Source organism: Chrysochloris asiatica, unplaced genomic scaffold (genome assembly GCF_000296735.1).
Source record: "Chrysochloris asiatica unplaced genomic scaffold, ChrAsi1.0 scaffold00380, whole genome shotgun sequence".
In the NCBI taxonomy this organism is placed as follows: Eukaryota; Metazoa; Chordata; class Mammalia; order Afrosoricida; family Chrysochloridae; genus Chrysochloris; species Chrysochloris asiatica.
Genome location: NW_006408898.1, coordinates 1,526,095 through 1,549,387, shown reverse-complemented (window position 1 = coordinate 1,549,387; position 23,293 = coordinate 1,526,095). Strand labels below are relative to the sequence as shown.

Sequence of the window (23,293 nt, the reverse complement as noted above, 5' to 3'; positions counted from 1 at the left end):
GATGTTAAGATACTCACTTAGTAGTTGTGGCCTCTTGTGGTTTATAATTGTGATTATATGAGTGTATGTTTGTTTGTTGTTTTTTTACTTAGTAATCCCCTCCCCACCGACTGCAGTCCGTGTCCACAACAGCACTGCGCACAGCATCCTGATCTCTTGGGTTCCAGGTTTCGATGGATACTCACCTTTTCGGAATTGCAGTATTCAGGTAAATTTCTAAGGTGAAGAGGGCAGTAGTTTGGTACTTGGTGGATTTATATTGTTTGGTACTTGGTGGTTATATTATTGTTCTTCTTGATGAAAGGATTTAGGATGTCTGATCTCTCTGTAGTGGAAAGTATGAGTCTTTTTTTGGCAATCCCTGCAGGATGCTTCATCTCTGTTGAATCCCTTGATCTCTCTACCCTGATATGAGCTCACCATGCATGGGTAATTTCCTGGCCATCTGCCCTAGGATGCTGCCTTCTTCCTGTGCATGGTCCAGGGCCCAACCAGAAGAGAACCATGTTTGTTAAGGGGGAATATCATGAAACCAGGGAGAATTAATTAAAATACAAAATACTTCCTAAATTAGGACTTTTGTATGGACTACATAATCAATATGGATTATACCTGAATGTAAAGAAAACAAAACACCTCATAATTGGGCCCACAGACATCATGGTAAATGGTGAAGAAATTAAAGTCAATGATTCATTCTACTTGAGTCAATTATCAATACACACGGAAACAGCAGTCAGGAAATCAAATAATGCATTGCATTAGATAAATCTGCAAAAGACCTCTTTCAGTTTTTAAACAGCAAAGACAAAGTCACTTTGGGGAGCAACATAACAATGCCTGATGTATGGTCTCTTTAATCACCTCAAATGCAAACAAAAGCTAAACAGTGCAAGAGCCAAATTAGAAGAGATGCATTCAAATTGTGATGTTCAGGAAGAATATTAAATATACTCTGACTGCCTACAAGAACTAGGAAATCAGTCTTGGAGGCAGTACAGCCAGAATGCTTCTTAGATGTGAAGATGGCATGACTGTGTCTCACTGAGTTTGGGCATGTAATTAGGAGGGACCAATCTCTGTAGAAGACATCACACTTGGGAAAGTAGATGGTCAATTAAAACGAGGGAAACACTCAATGAGAGGGACTGATTGACACAGTAGTTGCAATAATGGACTCAAACATGTCCGTGAAGAAGACACGGGCAGTATTTTGTTATATACAAAGTCACTATTAGTTAGTGCCAACTTGATATAAATGTTTGCTAAAACAAAAATAATATTAAGGCAGCAATAGAAACTGAGGTTTAAAGTGCAGTTTGAAAATCAGGGCAACATTTCCAATTAAAGAGTTCTAAAAAAGAAAAAGTTTTCACAAATTCTTATCCTCCAGTTTATGGTTCGTAATCATGCATTGCCATGGAGACAGGGTCATACTAGTGTTTATATAATAACTTATTTGTTGTTGTTGTTGTTAAGTACCCTGGAGTCGGTTCCGACTCATAGTGACCCTGCACAGGGTTTCCGAGGCTGTAAATCCTTTTGAGAGCAGAAAGCCTCAACTTTTTCCCATGGAATGGCTGGTAGTTTCGAACTGCTGACCTTAAGGTTAGCAGCTCGATTCATAACCACTATGCTACCAGAGCTCCTTATAATAACTTATGGACATGCAGAATTTCTTATAATCTTTTCTTTTTTAAGATTGTTGTGAAATGAGTGATAGTTTGATAGTTTACGTGGGAGAACATCGGTTTTGTACTAATCCTATCATATTTTGTTTCATTGCAATGATTACAATCCTCTCCATGCATCATCATTCAACAGTATTTGCTTCTATTCCTCCCCCCCTTTTTTTTTTTTAATGTACACAAAAACACTCAGGAATATAACTGACCTTAAAACATAGCTTCTAGTCTGTTAATATTTCTGTTGTTGGGAATAACTGCTCATAGATCATTCTTTAATAGAGCACATTGCCCAAGGGAACCTTTCTTTATTAGTTCAACTGAGTTGTTTTTTGTGTGTTTTACTTTTTTATTGTTAGATAAACAACTTTCAGGAGACCAGTTTGGGCTCTAAGTTGAAGGCTCTAGGATGATCTCAGAGCAATAGTTCGGATGAGTCATTTTAGCTTCCATGACTCCAGAAGATCTGGATACCGTAAAAATTAAAAATTCTGTCCACAACATTAAGTACTTCACTGCAAACTGAGGTATTGACTGTTCAGATTCACCCAGCATCTGTGTGGGAAGACCAGGTTCCATAAAAATTGCAATCAAGAAAATGCTGTAAGGCCGTTCAACTCTACCACATGGGGTTGCTGTGAGGCAAAATGTACTGGATGGCACTGAACACCACCACCAGCAATTAGGTGTTGCTTGTGGACTTGGAAGAAACCCTGGTGGCATAATGGTAAAACATTCACTTCTAATGGAAAAGTTGGCTGTTGGAACCCACCAGCCACTTTGTGGGAGAAAGATGTGACCATCTGCTTCTGTAAAATATACAGTCTTGGAAACTCTAGGAGGTTGGTCTATTCTGTTGGAATCAATTTGAAGGCAATGGGTTTAGACTTTGTAGACCAAGAGTTCAGGATCCCAAGCTCTCCGCAGGCTGTCTCCTCCTGGGCTGGTAGCCACGAAGAAATGGAAGTTGCGAAATGGGTCACTTGCGCTGTTGGTGTGAAGTGGTAGCCAGTGGCTCCTATGAAAGCTGAAGATTGCTGGTTTCATCAATACTGTTTAACCTTATCATTGGTATAAGACAGATACAGGTGAGCCATCCTAATGTGATACCTTGCTATATATGAAGTTGGCCCTGCTCTGGATGTTTATTGCATAAGAATGAAAATGGTAGCAAGAACATGACCATTTATTAAGCGTTCACAAGGACTTTGCAAACATCATCTGGTTTACAATCCACACTAGCACTGCAGACTCACAGTGAGAGTGATGAAACCAGAATTCAAGTGCAGGAAATTCTGATGCCAAAACAGTGCTCTTAGCTCTCTGCTCTGCGATTAATCAAGAGTGTCATTGTGTGTGGCAACAGATCATGGAACACGTGTACATTGTCCACTGATAACATGACTGATTTCTGCTGTCCACCGTGTTATACTGTGAGGTTGAGTATTTTTATTAGTTTCATAAATGTCTGCTCCTATTAGTTAAAAGCACATTAACCTGACACACGCTATCCATTCCAGCTCAGCTTAGAGAAGTGACTCCCAAATAATTTTGTGTGTTGACAACCAATGTTTATAATACCAGATGGAATTCGTTTCTGTGCCCCTAATGCCTCCCACTCTTGTCTAACAGCTGTTGTTTCTATGATGAGTCAAAACATTCAGTATCCACAAAATAGCCTCCACTCTCATCCCACCACCCCCAGACTTACTTAACTCCTGACCAACTTTAGTTGTAAACCTCCCAAGTATTGTTAAGTGTTTGGAATTCTTATGTTTGACTGTCCAAAAATTTCTCATAAAGGATTTTATTTTTATTTTTAAGATTTTAAAAAGATATATTTTACATGTAACATTCACCCATTTAAAGTATATTGTTGTTTTTATTATTAAGTGCTGTTGAGTCTTCTGCAACTCATAGCGACCCTATTTAGAGTTTTCAGGGAGTGGTTGTTGAGTTTGAACCACAGATCTTGTGGTTCGTAGTCCAGTGACACATCAGGACTCCTTTAAAGTGTAAGTTGTTAAGTGCTACTGAAGTCCCTGATTAACTTCAGAAAAAAAACTCTAAAGCCGCTAATCCTTTCACTATAAAATTTGACACTTCACTGCTTTCTCTACCTCATTATTTCCTTCTTCTTCAGCATTTTTCCCTCTTCAAAATCCATTGAGTCCTGATTTATCAGTTCTCCTGCTTTGTGATTTATTTCTGAGCTGCCCCACACTGGTGATAGTGATGTTGTTGTTAGGTGCCATTGAGCTTCTAGCACTCCTGTGCACAACACAATGAAATACTGCCTCGTCCTGTACCATCCTCACAATTGTTGTCATGTTGGAACCCATTGTTGCTGCCAATATGTCAATCCATCTCACTTTACCAAGCATGATGTCATCCTCCAGAGATTGGCTCCGACTGATGACATGTTTGAAGTCTGAGAGACAAATTCTCACCATCCAAACTCTCGCCATGCTTCTACGGAGTATTCTGGCTGTACTTCGAAGACAGATTTGTTTGTTCTTCTGGTAGTCCATGCTACTTTCAAGATTCTTCTCCATTGGTGATAGCAAGTTCTAGATTCAGAGTTCTTACCATGTGGATGATTTTTCCACTGATCTATTCCATCGTATAATCCTGATCAGGTACTTGGAGTGTGTTAGAAAACTCAACAATTTTTCCATATTGTCTGCATGCATTTTCCCTATAATTTATCAGTTGGTAGACATTTGAGTTGTTTCCATTTTGGGCTATGATGAGTGATGCTGTTGTGAATATTTCTGTATAAGTTTTATGTAAATACACTTTTAAATACTCTTAATCATATACCTAGGAGTGGAACTACTAGGCACTGGATCTTATAATAACTCAATGTTTACATTTTTGAGGAACTATGCCATGTTACATTCCCACTAGCAATTTCTGAAGGTTCTAGTTTCTCCACATTCTTACCAACAATTCCTGCTGCCTCCCCTGCCTTTTTTTTTTTTTTAATAAATTATTAGCTATTCTAGTTTGAAGTCCTTGTGTGGCACTGTAGGATAAGCACTGGACTGTTAACCACAAGGTCAGGTGTTCAAACCCATCAGCTGGTCATTAGAAACCCCTATATGGGGTTGCTATGAGTTGGAACCAACTTCACAGCACTTAACAAAAATAACAAGTGGATTTGAGATGGTATCTTATTGTATTTTTGGTTTGCTTTTGTCTAATGGCTAATATTTTAAACCTAATGGTTTACAATTGGAAAAAGCTTATGACAGGGTTGTAGCCTTTCACCTTACTTTATATAATCTGTATGCTGAACAAATAATCCAAGCAGCCAGACTATATGAAGAACAATATAGCATCAGGTATGGAGGAAGACTTACGAACAACCTGCAATACACAGACAACACAACCTTGCTTGCCAAAAGTGAAGATAGCGTGAAACACTTACTGATGAAGGTCCAAGAGTGTAGTCATCAGTATGGATCATGCTTGAATGTGGAGAAGATGGAAATCCTCACAACTAGACTGTTAAACATTGTGATAAATGAGAAAAAATGAAGTTGTCAATGATTTTCTTCTACTTGAATCAATGCCCATGGAAGCAGCAGTCAAAAAATCAAATCACATCCTGTATTGGGAAAACTTGCTGCACAAGACTTTTAAAACAGAGGTATCATGTGGATGCCTTCTTTGAGCCTGACCCAAGCCATGGACTTTGCAATGACCTCCTGTGCATTGCAAAACCTGAACAATGGAAAAGGAAGACAAGTTGATGCATTCTCATTTGCTTTTATCTGAAATTCAAATTCAACATGGTCATACTCATATACTCTGTTTTCTCCAACAATCCTAGATGGGTTAGTCAGGACTGACTCTAGTAGTTATACTTTTATGTCTGTTGATTTATAGTGTATTGCCATTCCTGAAGAGACCAAGTATGGTTTTGTAGCATGTTCTTAGTTCATTACAATTTTAAACTCTGACTTGGTAACAAATGAATGTTTTGGACAAGATTCAGATCCACACACTGCAGGACACACCCTCTTGTTTCCTTTGGTCATGACATTAGTTCCTTTCTTCACCCATTTTTGGGCTACATACTCCATTTCTATTTTTAACTCCTCCATGTACTTCTTACCATTTTATGCCCTCTTTTTTTCCTGAAGCCCACTGAGAACTGTTATTGCAACCCCATCTTCTTCCAGGAACGTGTTCTCAAAGAGTGCTCCCATGCCAGGAAATGCACTGCACGTGATTCAGGAAATGGGAAGGAGGCAGAAAGCCAAAGTTTTCCTCAGGCTTAGGTTTAGTGGTTGATCACCAGGAAGTAGGTGCAAATGCTAAAGTGGAAAATAAAACCAAAAACAAAGAATTTCTGCCACGAACCATCCCTGAGATAAAGCACATAGTTTCTTAAGTCTCCTGAGGGGACCTCTCAGGCAACTGGTGTCTTTTTGCCACCCAGCGAGGTCTGCGAGGTCTAAGTCAAAGAGGACACTTGACCACCAACGCCACCCTTATGGTATCCACTAGGGAATTTGGAATTCCAGAATGTCTGTTTGTGGTCCCTTGACCTAGATTTCAAACATATATATTCTGAAATAACAGCATTGTGTTCCCATAGCCCATAGCAAGCCCATTATTAACCAAAATATGTCTTGTGCTTTTTTTGTTGTTGTTTTGGTTTGTTTTTTTTTTTAGTTGATTTTTGTTGCTTTTAACTCATAGGATTTTGTCCTTCTGATTTTGTAGAAATTCTGGAAACAAACAGCAATTTATAGTTGAAAAATAAGTATATTTTAGTCACTTGGCTTAAGGCAGGATTTTTCTGTGAATTGCCCTCTCTCACCAGTGACAACAGAGGTGATTTAGAGAGGGATGTAAAGGAAAGACTTTGGGATTTGTGGAAGGGAGCAAAAGAAGAACTCAGAGGAACGAGCAAATGTGTTTAAAGATTTGGACAAAAACTTGCTGGGTGAAGTACAAATGACACTTTTTTGTCTACACACATACACACCGAACCCTATAATGTACATTATCTGAGTATGCTTTCGGAGTTGGATTTATATTGGGGTTTTGTGGGCAAGGTAAAAGACATCCTAAAATCACAAACAAGATTGCAGATTGGGTGGAAGAGCAATAAGGAGTTTCGTCAGCAACAACACAGAATACCCGACCAAGCAGGCTCAGGGGATGGTCCCAGAACTCTGAACCACATATAAAGGAATACTTAGAAGGTTGGAAGACTTACAGCTGGGGGAATTTGTGGCAGAAGCAAGAAATCCATTGCTTTCTAGTTCGGGATACTCAGCTGTTCCAGGAGCCGCCATCTTGGGTGAGGCCAAGCGGGGGAAGGATCAGAGCAGCCACAGATGCCTGACAGAACCTTGGAGATAAAGGTGTGGACATTCTTTTGGTATCTGTTCATTGGTCCCTTGTTGTCTGAGCACCTCCATTCGGGTGACTATAGGGGTGCCTGAGCTAGTGGACACCCCAGCCCTTCCCTTGGAGGGCTCTACTACGCATGCTCACAGATCTCCTCGAAATTTAAAGAGACAGTTTCCAATTAAAACCAAACAGCCACAGACGGCCCTGAACTGTTTATAACTAGAAAAAAAGGCCTGAAGGGGGATTGTGGAGCTGGACAAGCAGACAAAAAAGGAAATAGGCCAAAAATTAAATCCTAAATTATATCAAAACGACCAACAATGGTATCTTGAAATTTCTCAAGAAGAAGAGTGAAAAGGGAAGCCCTTGTCCTGATCACATCTACCTGGAGGCAATCAGAAAACATAAAAAATACCAAAATACACACCCATCTAAGTATTAAGGCCACAGATAACCACTGGATATGCCCAAAAACAGAAGCAGATGACCATATCTGCACATGTCCAGAAACGAGATAAAGTCAGTGAAATCAAGGAAGACCACCAACGAGATGGATTAGATTAGCACAGTGGCAGGAACAATGGACTCAAGCGTGCCAGCAATTGTGAGGATGACAAAAGGCCAAGCAAAGTTTTGTTCTGTTGTGCATCGGGGTCGGCTATCAGTCGGAACCAACTCGATGGCACCTAACAACAACCACCGCATTTTTTTTTTTAAAGTGCATTCATCTGTTGATGAGCTCTTTAGGCTTTTTCCAACTAGTGCTAAATCTTGGTTGTGGAAGCGATTATGTTAAAATACAAACATAACAAAAATTCTTTGAATTCTATTCACAAATGAGTGCTTGTAAAACAATCCTAACAAGCCTGTGCGTTGTGCCGATGTCAGTTTCCTAATTTTGATATCCTGCTGTAGTTATGAAAGATGTTTTCATTGATGCAGGCTTGGTGAATGCTACATGAGACCTCTTTGTCCCTTTTTTTAAAAACCTCTTATGAATTTACAGTTATTTCTAAATAAAAAGTTTAAGAAAAATTCACATGAATGTTCACATCCAAATTTGCAAACACCTCCAGTTGTTTTCATCACATTCTATACTGTAGAATTTATAGAACCAGATTGCTGTTCAAAGGAGCTGAACATTTAATAATTAATTGACTTTATGTCGCTCCTCAGAAACCCTATATAGGATTGCTATGAATCGAAACCAACTCCATGACACTTCACAACAATTCACAAATGATACACCATTTTGCATTTCTCCAGTTTGTATAAAGCTGCATGCCCCTCTTGTGTATTCTAAATATGGAAAATGCTAACCCATATAGTGCATATTTCAACATACTGACATGGGCGGGGAGTGGAGTAGGGAGGGGCCCAGAACACCTCTAGTAAGTGAACACTATGAATTCTTCTGTTGACAATCTTATTTGCAGATAATCTGGAATCATCTGTATGTCCAGTGTAGTTTTCTTTCAGCAATCATGAAAATGTTTCATGTAAAAACAAATGAAGCCCAATGAAACAATATATGATAGGATGAATGTAAAACTAATATTCTCCCATGTAAATTATCACATAATTCACAATAAAACATTTAAAAAACAAAACAAATTAAACCCAAAGTCATAGCCATCAAGACGATTCTGACTCATAGCGAGGGTTTCTGAGACCGCTAACTCTGTACAGGAGCAGACTGTGTCATTTTCTCCCTCAAATTAGCTGGGGGGTTGAACCACTGACCTTAAGGTTAGCAGCCCAACACAACCCACTGTGCATTCTAATAATTTCACTGTGTCATCTAGATTTCACTGTGTCATCATGTTTAAAAAAGGAAAAAAAAACCAAAAAACTGGTTTAGAATTATAGTAAAGATCTCTGCTTTATATGGAACATAGGGGGTAATATCACCAGAAGGAGGTAACATAAAGAGAAATGAAGGGAAAACTTTATATTAATGGAACAGTGGAGCTTTAACTCCTTTCAGTTTGTGAACTCAGCCACACGAACTCCCAGTGCTTGGGTAGCTGGCGCGTCAGGGCCCAGGCAGGTCAGCCACAGCGTTCTCTAGATGAACTACAGGACAGCAGTTATAGATTCGAGCGTCACAGCAGTCCTTGATCTACGAAAATGAGGCCACTCAGAGAGGTGAAGTAGAGTTTCAGATTTTATTAAGCCAGCTGGCTCAAAGAAGCTAATTTCTCCAGAATCTGAGCGCCTGAATACAAGGCAGTGCAGACTTATATAGGGTCAGAATCGGGGAGGGGTTAGGTTGCAGACCTGTTTGAAGACAGGAGGGAAACCAGAGGATTGGTTCCACTCAGCAACCTGATTAACATTCTAGCTTGTCTCCTGGGCAGAGAGGTCAGTGAATGGTTTTACCTTTTCCTGTTCACAGGAGGCAACTGGTTGATTAGGTTTGTCATCTGCTCTGATGATAAACACATCTAGGCTTTGTGTGCCTCACCTATTCAAGTCCTTGATTGTGCAACAAAGTCTGGATTTGTCATGGAAAACTGTATCATGCTGCAGATGGCTGCAGAGGGAGCAATCTGTGGAACAGGCCAAAGAAGGAAACACAAATGGAATGGATTGAAGGGAGGAGGGGCTGCTTTGTTTTATTTTAGAACGATAATTATTTGCTCTGTTAACCTGCTGCACTGTGAGCATTTACTTTAGTCATTATTTCCGGGACCTCAAGTCTTTCTCTAGTAGCATGAGTAATGCACAGTAATGCTAGCAGGAATATTTTGTGTGCCTTCAAAGGAAACAGGTATTTCCCCTCCATGGAGAGGAAGGACCATGTGCACTGAAAGCATGCATGCGTGCCCCGTGTCTATCAGTCCCAACACCTTATTAACGCTTGGTTCACATTTTTATTCTTCATCCAGGTGGAGGAAGTTGATCTGCTGAGTAGTGGCTCACTCATGATTTTTAATACCTCTGCTTCACCACATCTGTATCAAATTGAGCAGCTGCAAGCCTTGGCTAATTACAGCATTGGCGTATCGTGCATGAATGAAGTAGGCTGGTCTGCAGTGAGCCCTTGGGTTCTGGCCAGCACAACTGAAGGAGGTAATTCTGAGTTCAGAATGAATATCGCGTTGATGGCATGTGACTAGCAAACCCTTCCCTGTGGCCTAATAGAGAGCTTGAACATTGGTCTGTCTGGTCTTTGTCTCTGAAGGAGACTGTAACTGAGGTGGCCTATGAAAATAGGACAAAGTATATTTCCTTATTTACTTTAAAAGGGCTTATTGATAAACTTATACTTTCTGTGTATAGGTAATACTATGAACCACAAGGTCAGCAGTTGGAAACTACCATTTGTTTCATGGGAGAAAGATGAGGCTTTCTGCTCCCTTGAAGATTTACAGTCATGGAAACCCTGTACAGGGTGGCTATGAGTCGGAACCGACTCCATGGCACATAACCACCACCACCACTGGTGTGGCACTGTAGGATCAGCACTTGGACTATGAATCATAAGGTCAACAGTTCAAACCTACTAGCTGCTCCTCGGAAACTCTATACAGGGTTGGTGCTATGAGTCAGCACCGACTCAACCACTTAACAACAATATTAATAGCAACAACAACATTAATATCATCATACTTTTTAAAGCATTATAATGACTTATCAGCCTACTTCTGGTATTTTTGGTTTAAACAAAAATTTTTATATTTGATTTTCATTGAGTCAAGTTTATCTACATTAGATTCCCTTTTAGAAAATTACTACATCACTATAACTTGTCTTATCGTGCCCACAAGCAAGTTTTCAAATAAAGGTACTAGAAATAAAAATAAATACAAGGTTGGATAAAAACACAGAATAGATTAAGTGTACTATTACCTTCTTAATAGATGTTTAAATAAATATTATGTTTTAATTAAAAAGAATATCTTCGTTACATAATAGAAAATGTAATTTCTATTATGACAATGTAGTTGATATCAAATGGCTAGCTAGATATATTTAGAAGAGTATGTTCTGAAACACGTCAGTGCCAATAAAGGTAACTAATGGTCATTTAATATTGAAAAAGTTTAGTACATCAAAGCCGAAAAACAGCTCTGCTATACACTGCACAAAGGAGCTCTGGTAGTATAGTGGTTATGAATTGGGCTGCGAACCGCAAGGTCGGCAGTTCGAAACTACCAGCTGTTGGCGCAGGAGAAAGATGAGGCTTTCAGCTCCCATAAAGATTTACAGCCTCAGAAACCCTATACAGGGTCGCTGTAAGTCGGAACGGACTCCACGGCACATAACAACACCACCACCACCCTCTAACCCGGAGTTCTGGTGTGGTGCTGTGGATTAATGCGCTGGACTGCAAAGTAGGTTTGAACTGGAATGTCGGAGGTTCTAGCTCACCAGCCACTCCTCGGAAACCCTATACAGGGTCGCTATAGGTTGGAACTGACTCGATGGCACTTACCAACAACAACTCTCTATCCCAGTGTAGCGCTGTGATAATGCCCTGGACCGAAAGGTCAGTTTGAACCGCAAGGTCAGTGGTTCAAATTCACCAGCTGCTCCATGGAAACCCTATACAGGGTCACTATGTGTCAGAATCCACTCCATGGTTACTAACAACAATAACACCTCTAGCCCATGAATATTTTCCCCCTACCTCCCATAATCATCACAAATGTTTTTTCAAGAAAATCTTTCTTTAACTTTTTACAACATTGGTGTCATACAATGTAGATTCATTATTCTTAAACATTTAGGAGTATTCCATTGTTTGTATGTACAAAAATTTGTTTATTCTTCTGTTGGTGGGCATTTAGGCTGTCTCCATCTTTTTGATACGTCTCCTGTAGAGAGCATAGTGAACGATCCCGTCTTCTTCTTCAGTCTGCTCTTTAAGTCTCTTGGCTGGTCTATTTAATCCACTTACATTCAGTATAATTATCATTAAGTATGAATTGATTGTTGTCATTTTTCTGTGTGTGTTTTTCTGGCGCTGCTTGCTGGATTCTTTGTTCCACATAGTTGTCTATGCTGAGTTCATTTTGTTTGTGTGTATTCTTTTCATTTTCATTTCTGTTGTGTTCATGTTTACTAAATCATCCTGATTTTCCTTATTTATTTTGATGTGCAGTTGTATTATTTTTCTTTAAGGTTATCCTGTAACTTATTCAGTTTTTCCCTGCTTAAACAATCTGTTTTATCTTGACATCTACTTGACTTCCTTGCCATTTGTAAATTCTGTATCTGCATTATTCCCTCTTTTGCTTTATAATTGACTTCATTATACATTGATATCTCTGGCTCCCTATTTTCAGTCTTGTAGATTTGGTTTACTTAAATATTTTTATATCTGGATTGAGTTCTGGGTGGTGTTGTCATGAATGATAATCTCAGGTTGCTGTCTGTTGTTGGTTCTCAGTCCAAAGAACACCCTTTAGCATTTTTGTGCAAAGTTGGTCTGATCAGTACAAATTCCTTTAATTTCTTCTGTTTATCAGAAAATGTCCTAATTTCATCTTCATATTTGAGGTACAACTTTGCTGGATATATTATTCTTGGTTGCAGTCATTTTCTTTTAGAGTTTTGTATATGTCATCTCATTGACTTCTTGCCTGCATGGTTTCTGCTGAGAAAGCAGAGCGTGTTCTTATTGGTTCTCCTTTGTAGATAAATTACCATTTTTCTCAAGCTGCTCTCAGGATTTTTTTCCTTGTGTTTGATCTTGGAAACTTTTATTATGATATGTCTTGGTGATTTTCTTTTGGAATCTATCCTGTTTTGGGATTCGTTCAGTTACTTGCATGCTTATTTTTTTCTTCTTCTAATTGTTCTTCTAGCATACTAGTGTTGAAAGATTTCTCTTCAAGCTCGCTAATTTGGTCTTCCATTGCTTCACATCTACTCCTTTGCCCTCTCATTGTATTGTCCATTTCTGAGATCTCGGTATTAATCTGGATTTCTTATTGCAGGTTTGTATTGTTTCAAAATTTGCATTGATTTTGTCTCTTTGTTCTTGTAGTGTTTTCTTGAATTCTTCTAAAGTTTTTACAGTTAGTTGTTTTACCTTTCTTCCTCAAAAACGTCTTCTGGTTCTGCATTTCTGTCATTTGTTTAAGCCATTTTCTCATGTTTCTTCATGTGAGCTAAAATTGTCTAATGAGGGTGGGGGCTGGCCACACTTCTTGCCAGCCGAGAAGCATGGGTAAAAAGAAGAAATCATACCTTTTCTGTGACTGCTTAAATACCAGGCCTCCTCCCTCTGCCGCCAAAGCTGCTCACAAGATGGTGGAGCATTCAGCAATCAATCTCCCTCTCTCACAGTTCCTGCTTGACCTCTTCTCCCAGTAAGCACTCCTCCATCTACCTCTCTAACCCTTTCTTCTGAAGTTCAGGGTGCCAGAATTTTCACCTGTGTGTTTTTATTTTCTTTCTTCATATCTTTGTTGTAGATATGAGAGAAAAAATAAAATGTTTTCTCTCATATCACTTCGATGTAGTGAGTCTGCCTAGTCTAGCATCATACTGTAAGTCATTTTTCATTTCTAAAATGGGTCATTGACACATATTTTTTTAATAATTTGATATTTTTCCCCATTTCATAGTTGTTGTTTTTTTCTTTTTAAAACATATGTCTGTACTAGTACCACTTGCTGTTGACACCAGTTCATGGCAATCTCACGTGTTTCTGAGTAGAACCATTTTCAGTGACTTGATTATTCGGAAGAAGATTTCCAGGCCATTTTTCTAAGGAGCCTCTGGGTGAACTCAAACCTTCAACCTTATTAGCTGAACTAATTAATCGTTTGCACCACCAGGGACTCTGTTAATATACATAAATATAACCAGTTTCTTTTCAGTGGCTGGATCATAAATATTTCACTGGATAAATGTATCAAAACTTAGTGTAATATGATTATTGTTTGAGCATTATGTTTTTCCTTGTTTGTTTGGTTTTTTTTGTCAGTGTAGTGCTGCAGTGAATATATAACATTAGTTGGAAGGGATTTTTCTAGTTTAAATTCTTGGAACCAAAGATACTTTGTAAACAGGCATGTTATTTTTCATAAAAATATTTTAAAAGACTATAGTAATAACTTTGCTTTGTTCCCCAAATTACTATATGTATAATGTCCACACACACATACACATATTTTTTAATGTATTGACTAATTAGTCAATGAATCTTAAGATTTCAGTCGCTTGTTAAGAGTTTACTCTTAAAAACTTATGTGATGACCCAATGGTCCTTAGTTCAAATGAGGTGGGAAATCATTTGAGTGCTTTTCATAGACTATTTGAAAACTAAGGTCTCAGAACCCAAGAAGAGACTGAATCTATGTATGCATTTTGTTGCGACTCTTCAGTTGTCTCTTTTTCTTTTCTAGCCCCATCAGTAGCACCTCTGAATGTCACTGTGTTTCTGAATGAATCTAATAATAATGTGGATGTCAGCTGGATCAAACCTCCAATTATGCGTCAGAACGGGAAACTGATAGGGTACCGGCTATCCCACACATGGCGGAGTGTGGAAAGTTCTGTAAGTCCAAACTCTAAAACAGTGTGCTTCATTGTCTCCTTTTGACTTGCCAACTTGATCCTGTTATAGACAAGCTTCCATTTTCTTGTGAAAAGACCTAACACTGTTATTGAGTTGATGGGAGTCACTATTCAATGAGACAAAGAAAGAATAGTAAAAATTAGGTAACTGAATCATTACTTAATTCCAAGGAGTCTTTAAAATGTCTCCTCATTCCCTCATTCATTTGGTGTAGACAGCAAGGGCGCCTAAGGACATTTTGAAATCCAGGAGTATAATTTGAGAGTTATATATTATAAAGATGGCTTATGTTATTCTTCTTCTTTTACAAAGAAGAAAGTTGTGTTTATCAATTTAAGTAGCTTCCAAATCTGCTAATGAAGACTGGCTAAGTAACTCAGCAGGGGCTCCTGGCCACTATCCCCAATACAAGAGTGGACATTAAGTTGATTGCAACACATAGCAACCACACATATGTCAGAGTGGAACTACCGCCGTAGGATGGTCATTGGTTGATTTTTTTTTTTTAAAGTCTATTTCCAGGCCTTTCTTCTAAGTTGTCTCTGGGTGGACTCAAACCTTTTGGTTAGCAGCAACGGGCACCAGCCATTTCACCACACTATGACTCTAGATCATTCTTTAAGAAGGCTTTGTTGCCAGCTAAGAAAGTGTAGAACACCAGAAAGGATACACCCATTGTGAACGGGTGGAAGGATGTTGTGAAGAGCATCGTCAACATTAAAGATGACCTTGCTGTCTCCCTCTAAACCCCAGTGGCAGCAAATATAGCAATCAGCTAAGAATACTTTTTTTGTTGTTTTTATGCCCTGTCTAGAGACTTTTATTCAGGGTTAGGAAGAGGAAGGTGACCTGTGCTGGAGAGAGAAAGCAGAAGGCAGAAAGAAGAGAGAACAGAGAGAGAGAGGAGAGAGAGAGTCAAGAATACTTTTTTTGATTCAGCTGTTTCTTAGGTAACTTACTTCCCTACCACAGAAATGGATAAAACAATCATTTAAGAGAGAATAGTTTAGGGCTTTCATACTTTGCCACCATCACTCATCTGTGAGTCTGTTGCACTATGGTGGCTTGTGTGTTGTTGTGATGCTGGAAGCTGTACCACCATTATTTCAAATACCACCAGGGACACCTGGGGCAGACCAGTTTCGGTGGAACTTCCAGACTAGGAAGAAGGAAGAGGCAGCCCACTGGATGTTGGGAAAGACTCTGAAACTTGCTCTTGAATGTAGAATAGCTAAAGTGATGGGAAGAAATGATGAACTAAAAGAACTGAACAGAAGATATTAAAAGGGCATCTCAAGAAGACGTTATAATGAAATGTTCAAAGACGTCGAGTCAGAAATCCAAAAGGGAAGAACATGCTCAGCTTTTCCCAAGGGAAAGGAACTGAAGAAATGAATTAAGCCTCAACTTGCAATACTAAAAGATTCTATAGGTAGAATGTGATATGTTGTTGTTGTTAAGTGCCATCGAGTCGGTTCTGACCCATAGTGTCCCTGTACAGGGTTTCCAAGGCTGTAAGTCTTTATGGGAGCAGAAAGCCTCATCTTTCTCCCGCGGAGTGGCTGGTAGTTTCGAACTGCTGACCTTAAGGTTCGCAGCCCAATTCGTAACTGTTACGCTACCAGAGCTCCTTGGAATATGATATGGGAAGTATCAAAAGAAGATGGAAGTAATAGAGAGTCACTGCACCAAATAGAATTGATTGATGTTCAATCATTTCAGGAGGCAGCGTCTGATCTAGAACTGGGGGTACTGAAAGAAGATGTCCAAGCTGCCCTGAAGGTGTCAGGTGCAACAAAGTGACATGACATCAGTTTTGTAAAATCAGAAAGGTGTGCATCAGGATTGTATCCTCTTACCATACTTACTCAATCTGTATGCTGAGCAAAGAATTTGAGAGGCTAGACTATATGAAAAAGAATGTGGTCTCAACATTGGGGGAAGACTCATTCATAACTTGTGTGATAATGCAGATGACAAAACCGTCCTGGATGAAAGTCAGAAGGTCCTGAAGCAGTTACTGAGGTAAATCAAAGACTACTACTGCCTTCAGTGTGAATTACACTTCAACATACAGATAGCAAAAATCTGCACAACTAGACCCATATACAACATCAATGGAATGAAACCCAGCCCAGTCATGCTATCTCCATGACTCATTTCAGATTGAACCACTGTGACCCACAGAGTTTTCATTAGCGGATTTCTTCCTTAGTTCATTTTAGTCTGCATTGGCCTATTCAGCATCACAGCAACCTGCAAGCTCCAGGGACAGACAGTGTCCGGGAAATGGACCCTGGCCTCTTACATGGAAGGTGGTAGTACTGCCACTGGGGCACCATGGCCCCCAGATATCAGAGTGCCTTGGCGTCTGCTCCAGCTCATAGTGACCTTCTAGAGGGTTTCTAAGGAACAGCTGATGGATTTAAACCGCCCACCTGTGGTTAAGGAGCTCTGGTAGCGTAGTGGTTACGAATCGGGCTGCGAACCGGAAGGTCAGCAGTTCGAAACTACCAGCCGCTCCGCGGGAGAAAGATGAGGCGATCTGCTCCCGTAAAGATTTACAGCCTCGGAAACCCTATTCAGGGTCGCTATGGGTCGAAACTGACTCGACGGCACTTAACAACAACAACAACAAACCTGTGGTTAACAGTCCAGTGCTTATCCTAGAGCACCACACCAGAATTCCATGTCATCTGTAGCTCTTGCCTTATAACCTAAGGAAGCCTGTAAGATCTCCTCTAATAAAGAAGGACCTCTTTGGTATAAATGACCAGTTCATTTTACAATAGCAAAAGCAAATGGCAAAGGTGTCTATGTGTGAATTAGTGATTACACCTCCCTAGGTACTAGTCAGTGCCCTTCCATTGGAAATCACATTGTTAGTTGTCACTGAAGCCTAACCCAAAGTGTCATCTGGTGTTGGCTTCTGTCTAAAGTCTAAAGAGCACATGACCCAAGGCAGAAGTGGGGGAGGCAGCTGAATGATAGTTGGGTGGGCAGCTCCCAGACTGAAAGGAAGAGGAAATGACACTGACTCCTTTTGTGGTACCAGGCTTCCTTGGAAGGGACTGTCTCTTCTGTACTCTGATCGCAGACGCATGCTTCTTATGTGTGGACGCACAGATCCAAACTTTAGTATCTTTGTGGTGTATGTGTAGGTCATCACACCATACCCAAAGGGAGGCAGAGTAGACAACTACAACCCACCGATGATATCCAAACTTTGTTTCCTCACTTTGATCCTCACTTCATTCTGCTTTTTCCAAAGGGCAGTTGAGATGTATTCTTTTCCTTTACCCAGGAAGCATTCAGTGATGGAAGGAGAGGTCTTAGCAGTCCCTAGGATGTTCTGCTTCATGGCAAATGCTAACAAGCTGTAATTTGCACCAATTAAAGGCCCACATAAAAGGTGCAGCTCCAGAGAGAAGCCTTGCCTTTCCCAGTCATTTGTCACAAAATATCAGTACAAGTTGCTTATGGATAAACTGCCATTTCTCATTTGCAGAGATGGGAGAATCAAATGCCTCTCTTAGAGAAAGGCTCTTTGTCACCATGCCAAATGCCTAGTAAAGATACATGAATGATGACTCAGTATGTTTCATTTCAGTAGAAATGATACCTTTTCTCTGGTAGTCAGAAAATAGTGATTCCCAGCAGATATTGTTGTTAAGTGCCTTTCATAGCAACCTTATATGTATAGGGTTACCAATGAACAGCTGGTGGGTTTGAACCGCTGACCTTGCAGTTAACAATCCAGGGCTAAACCAGTTTATTTAAAGAGCTATATGTCATCTTCCCCACTTGTACTTGCAGCTTGGGTGGGAGCTACTTCTTTCAAGTGGACCTCTTCAACAGAGGAAGAAAGAAGATTGAGGAAAGTTTTATGAATGAGTGTGGTGGGACAGCCCACGGCACCAGATGCCACTAGTACTCAGTTCCATGTGCCTCTGACTGCCCTTTGTTCAGAACAGCCCCTTCTGCAGGGAGAACAATACTGCCATAGTTAAGGCCGTGTCCTTTCCAGTCATTCACCTCCTTGGGATGCTGGGTCATCTCAGTAAGAAGGTCATTTGCATTCTTACACTATACTAAATGCATCATGACAGTCTTGTGACAACAAAAGACTTGGTGGCTCACTTTGGAACAAATTCCCTGATGCAGCTAAGCTCCCAGCTCATGATACACAAGTAAGAATGGTGAAGAAAGGTCACCCCTAGGAAAAACGTGAAACCCGTACCCAAAGTACAGCTTGAGGTTTTGTCTACATCTGTCACATGGGTTCCCCACAGGGCAAGCCTGAGACACAACTTCACCTCTCAAAACTTGCAATTTTAGAAAACGTCTACTAATGCTGTGTGTTCTTTATGTAAGGCATTGGAAACAGATACTTTTGAAAGATGTTTCCCACTGATAACTTAAATCAGGATGTATTTGTGTGTGTGAAGTTTCAGAATTTCCCTGGAAGTGGTCTTTGGGAGAGTGGCAAAGAGTTTGCATTTTATCTCACAGTGAATGATGTCACTTTCAAACTAAGAAACTTCTGATGTTTACTGCATGGGTATTTACTTTATCTTGATGGAAATACCGACATGTTTTCCTTCTGTTTTTCTTGATACTCCATGCCTTCCAAATCAGAGCTCAAAAAGCCAAAGGTAAGGAGCAAAGCACTCTGTTCTCCTTGAAACTGTAGCAGTGATTTGCTCATATTGGTACTTCTTGAACACAGAGCCTTGGACTTGCTGCATAGGCATTTATGACACCGTGGACCCAATGTGTGGACCTAGCTGCACCGTGTAAACCAGCTGCCACATCTGTCTTTATGAATAAGAGAGTTTTGATGCATGTGGACTAGTGTTTTCCACCTGTTCCTATGCATTTCCACACAAGGTGTCAATAGTTGTTAACGAGAAAAGATTTCAGTGAGCAAAAATGTTTATAAAATGTCCCGTATTATATTTGGAGTCTCTGGGTGTTGCAAACCGAATTAGGGGGAGGTTCAAGTCTATCCAGAGGCAATCTACTTCCTGAATCTAAGTCATTGAAAACACTGTGGAGTACAGTTCTACTCTGATATACAAAGTGTCACTGTGAGTTGGAATGAACTCAACAGTTAACTAGTTTCCCACCCTCTTTGTGAAGACCCTCAGTGTACCCCAGCAAGGTAAATTCCTAAACGTTGGACAAAAAAATGCTTTTTTTTATAAATGTGGTTCTCTTTTAGTTCATTGTTTTAGAATTATGATACTAATACTAATAAACCTGTATTTGGTAAGGGATAGAGTCCTGGTGGGGCACTATAAGATAAGCACTGGACAGCTAACCTCAAGGTCAGTGGTTCAAATCCACCAGCTGTTCCTTGGAAACCCGAAGCAAGGTGGCCATGAGTCGGACTCGACTCGACGGCACGTAACAGCAAGAGATCTTAGGGAAGACTTGGTGTGGCATTATAGGATAAACACTGAACCACTAACCACAAGGTCGGAGTTCAAACCCATCAGCTACTCCTTGGAAACATTATACAGGGTAACTGAATCGGAACCAACTCAAGAGCATTTGACAACTGCAACAACAGCCTCAATCATATATTAAAAGAAAATTCATCACAGAGAGTATCGTGGGATATTATCATCATGGTGTATAGAACCATCAGCATGGTGTATTATCAGCATGGTGTATAGAACCAACTTCCTTAAAGACCCAGGGAAGCTGCAGTACAGTTAAGGATTCTTTGAGCCTAGATCTTTGCTCCTGATGACTTGCCAGGCAGCAGAAGTTAGTGCCTGGTTGTTGGCTTATGTCCATCACAGCTTCTTTTCCAGATGTCTCTCCGTCTCCCTGTCAAAGGCGGATGGAGAACTTGAGCTGGTGTTATTTTGAGATATGAAGGGTAGGTGAGAGAGCCCAGCCACAGGTCTGAAACACTTTGGAAAGCCAAAGATTGGATCAAAGCCTGGAGGAGAAATTACCGATGGAGGTTAAACTCCAAGTGGGTTAAATAACCTTCCTGACTTGAAGAATTAAATACTCATAATGATTTTCTCTAATGTACCAAAACTTGGAAGATACCACTCGGTCAATTCTGTCAGAGGGTTTATTGGAAAAGAAGGTTGAAATATAGACCTTACTAAACACAATAGTATCATCATAATAATTACTGTTGATTATTTGCAGAGTGGCAGACCAAGCACTAAACACTTTACATAAAGGAACTTAGTTAACCCTATCTTCCCTCTGCCCCTCCACCCCAAAAAATGAGAAAGATGTTTGTATCAGTTTTCAGCTGAGGAAGCTGAAGCCGAGATACTCCATAACTCACCACGGTCACACAGCTTGGAGATGGCAGAACTGGAATAAGAACTCAGGTCTAACTTATTCCAAAACCATTGTCTTTCCCCCGATGCCTTGGACTTTTTTCCTGATACAGTGTCTCAGTCTAATCCCATGGTGGGACTTGTTGGTGGAAAGAAGTAAGAATAGGACACACTTTAAAGAGTAAGACAGGGAAAGGTTGTTGTTGGTGGTGGTGGTTAAGTGCCATTGAGTTGCCTCTGACTTATAACAAGCCTGTGTAGGATATCCTAGACTGTACCTCTTTACAGAAGCAGAAAGCCTCATCTTTCTCCTTTAGAGCAGCTGAAGGCCTCAAACAACTGACCTCGTGGTTCTCAATGCAGTGCTTACCATACAGAGCCACCGCACTGAGAGTTTGGTATTGCCTATGAATTTGCATCCTTTTGAATAAGTTGCCTTTGTTGCTGTCATATGACAGATCCTTTTTATCTGCTAGTCCTTTCCTCACTGACCATTACTGTTTTCTGAGGAATACGATGAGCTATATGGATAAAAGCTGTTATGAGTTAGAGGTTGTGACTAACAAGAGCCCTTTTGATAATCAAAAACAAATGTCACTGTAGCTGCCCTGACTAACTCTAATATGCTATTGTGGTTGTTTTTGTTAAGTGCTGTTAAGTCAGTTCAGACTCATAGTGACCCCGTATAGTGTTTCCAAGAAGCAGATGGTGGGTTTAAACCACCAATCTTGTAGTTATCCTACCGTACCACAAGTTATATAGAATATACTATTACTTTCTTCACAGGCAAAGTTTAGTGTGTCATGTTTTACATGCAGGTAAAATTGTGAATCTATCTTGGAAGAAGTATAGCCAGAATGTTCCTTGGAAGCAAAGATGTTAAGACTTCATCTCACTTACTTTGGACATGTTACCAGGAGGTAAAGGTCTTTGGGAAAAGACATCAAGTTTGGTGTGAGAAATAACTCTTGTTGGCATGGTCCAGTTGAGGACTAAGGAGTCTTGAGGGTAGCAGGCTAGCATAACAAAAGGAGCTCAATGGAGGAGAAGAACTACTTTGACCACCTAGGAACTTTAAATAAGAATACACCCCTCTAGGAAATAGGGGAGGTTCAGGATAATATCCATGCACCTAAAGGGAAGACCAGTTAATAACCACTATTATTCAAATTTACGCACCAACCACTAAAGCCAGTCAGGATGAAATAGAAGAATTTTACCAACTTCTTCAATCTGAAATTGATCAAACATGCAATCAAGATGTATTAATCATTACTGGTGATTGGAATGCAAAGGTTGGAAGCAAAAAGGAAGGATCAGTACTTAAAAAATATGGCCTTGGTGATAGAAACGATGCTGGAGATCGCATGATACAATTCTGCAAATTCAATGATTTTTTTCATTTCAAATACCTTCTTTAGACAGCATAAGAGATGACTATACACATGAACCTCGTCAGATGGAATATCTAGAAGTCAAATTGACTGCATCTGTGGTAAGAGACGAAGGAAAAGCTCCATATCATCAATGAAAACAAGGCCAGCGGCAGACTGTGGAACAGACCATCAGTTGGTCATATGCAAATTCAAACTGAAGCTGAAGAAAATGAAAACAAGTCCACGAGAGCCCAAATACAACCTTGACTATATCCCACCTGAATTTAGAGATCATCTGAAAACAGATTTGATACATTAAACACTAAAGACCGAAGACCAGAAGAGTTGTGGGATGACATCTAGAACATTATACGTGAAGAGAGCAAAAAGGCATTAAGACAAGAAAGAAGGAAAAGATCAAAGTGAATGTCAGAAGAGACACTGAAACTTGCTCTCCAGTGTAGAGATGCTAAAACAAATGGAAGAAATGAGGAGGTACAAGAATTGAACAGAAAATTTCAAAGATCAGCTCGAGAAGATAAAGCCAAATATTATAACAAAATGTGCAAAGATCTGGAACCAGATAACCAAAATGAAGAACACGTAAAGCATTTCTCAACCTGGGGGAACTGAAGAAAAAATTCATGCCTCGACTTTGGTTATTGAAAGATTCTCTGGGAAAATTATTGAATGATTCAGAAAGCATCAAAAGAAGATGGAAAGAATACACAGAGTCACTATACCAAAAAGAAATGGTTAATGTTCAACCGTTTCAAGAGGTAGCATATGATCAAGATCAAATGATACTGAAGGAAGAAATCCTAGGTGCATTGAAGGAATTGGCAAAGAACCAGGTATTGATGGAATAAAAACTGAAATCTTTCAAGAAAGTGATGCAGCACATGAGGTACTCACTCATCTATGCCAAGAAATTTGGAAGACGACTGTCTGGCCGACTGATTGGAAGAGATCCATGTTTCTTCCCATTCCAAAGAAAGGTGACCCAAC

At 39.9% G+C, this 23,293-nt stretch overlaps 1 protein-coding gene across 1 annotated transcript in view; it reads left to right on the top strand.

The window, feature by feature from the left end:
* The window catches only part of MERTK (c-mer proto-oncogene tyrosine kinase), a 120,760-nt gene that overhangs the window by 57,468 nt on the left and 39,999 nt on the right, over nucleotides 1–23,293 (top strand). The window contains exons 5-7 of the mRNA XM_006876450.1: nucleotides 93–208; nucleotides 9,950–10,133; nucleotides 14,423–14,574. Coding sequence (XP_006876512.1) covers nucleotides 93–208; nucleotides 9,950–10,133; nucleotides 14,423–14,574 — 452 coding nt within the window. The remainder of the gene's footprint in view (nucleotides 1–92; nucleotides 209–9,949; nucleotides 10,134–14,422; nucleotides 14,575–23,293) is intronic.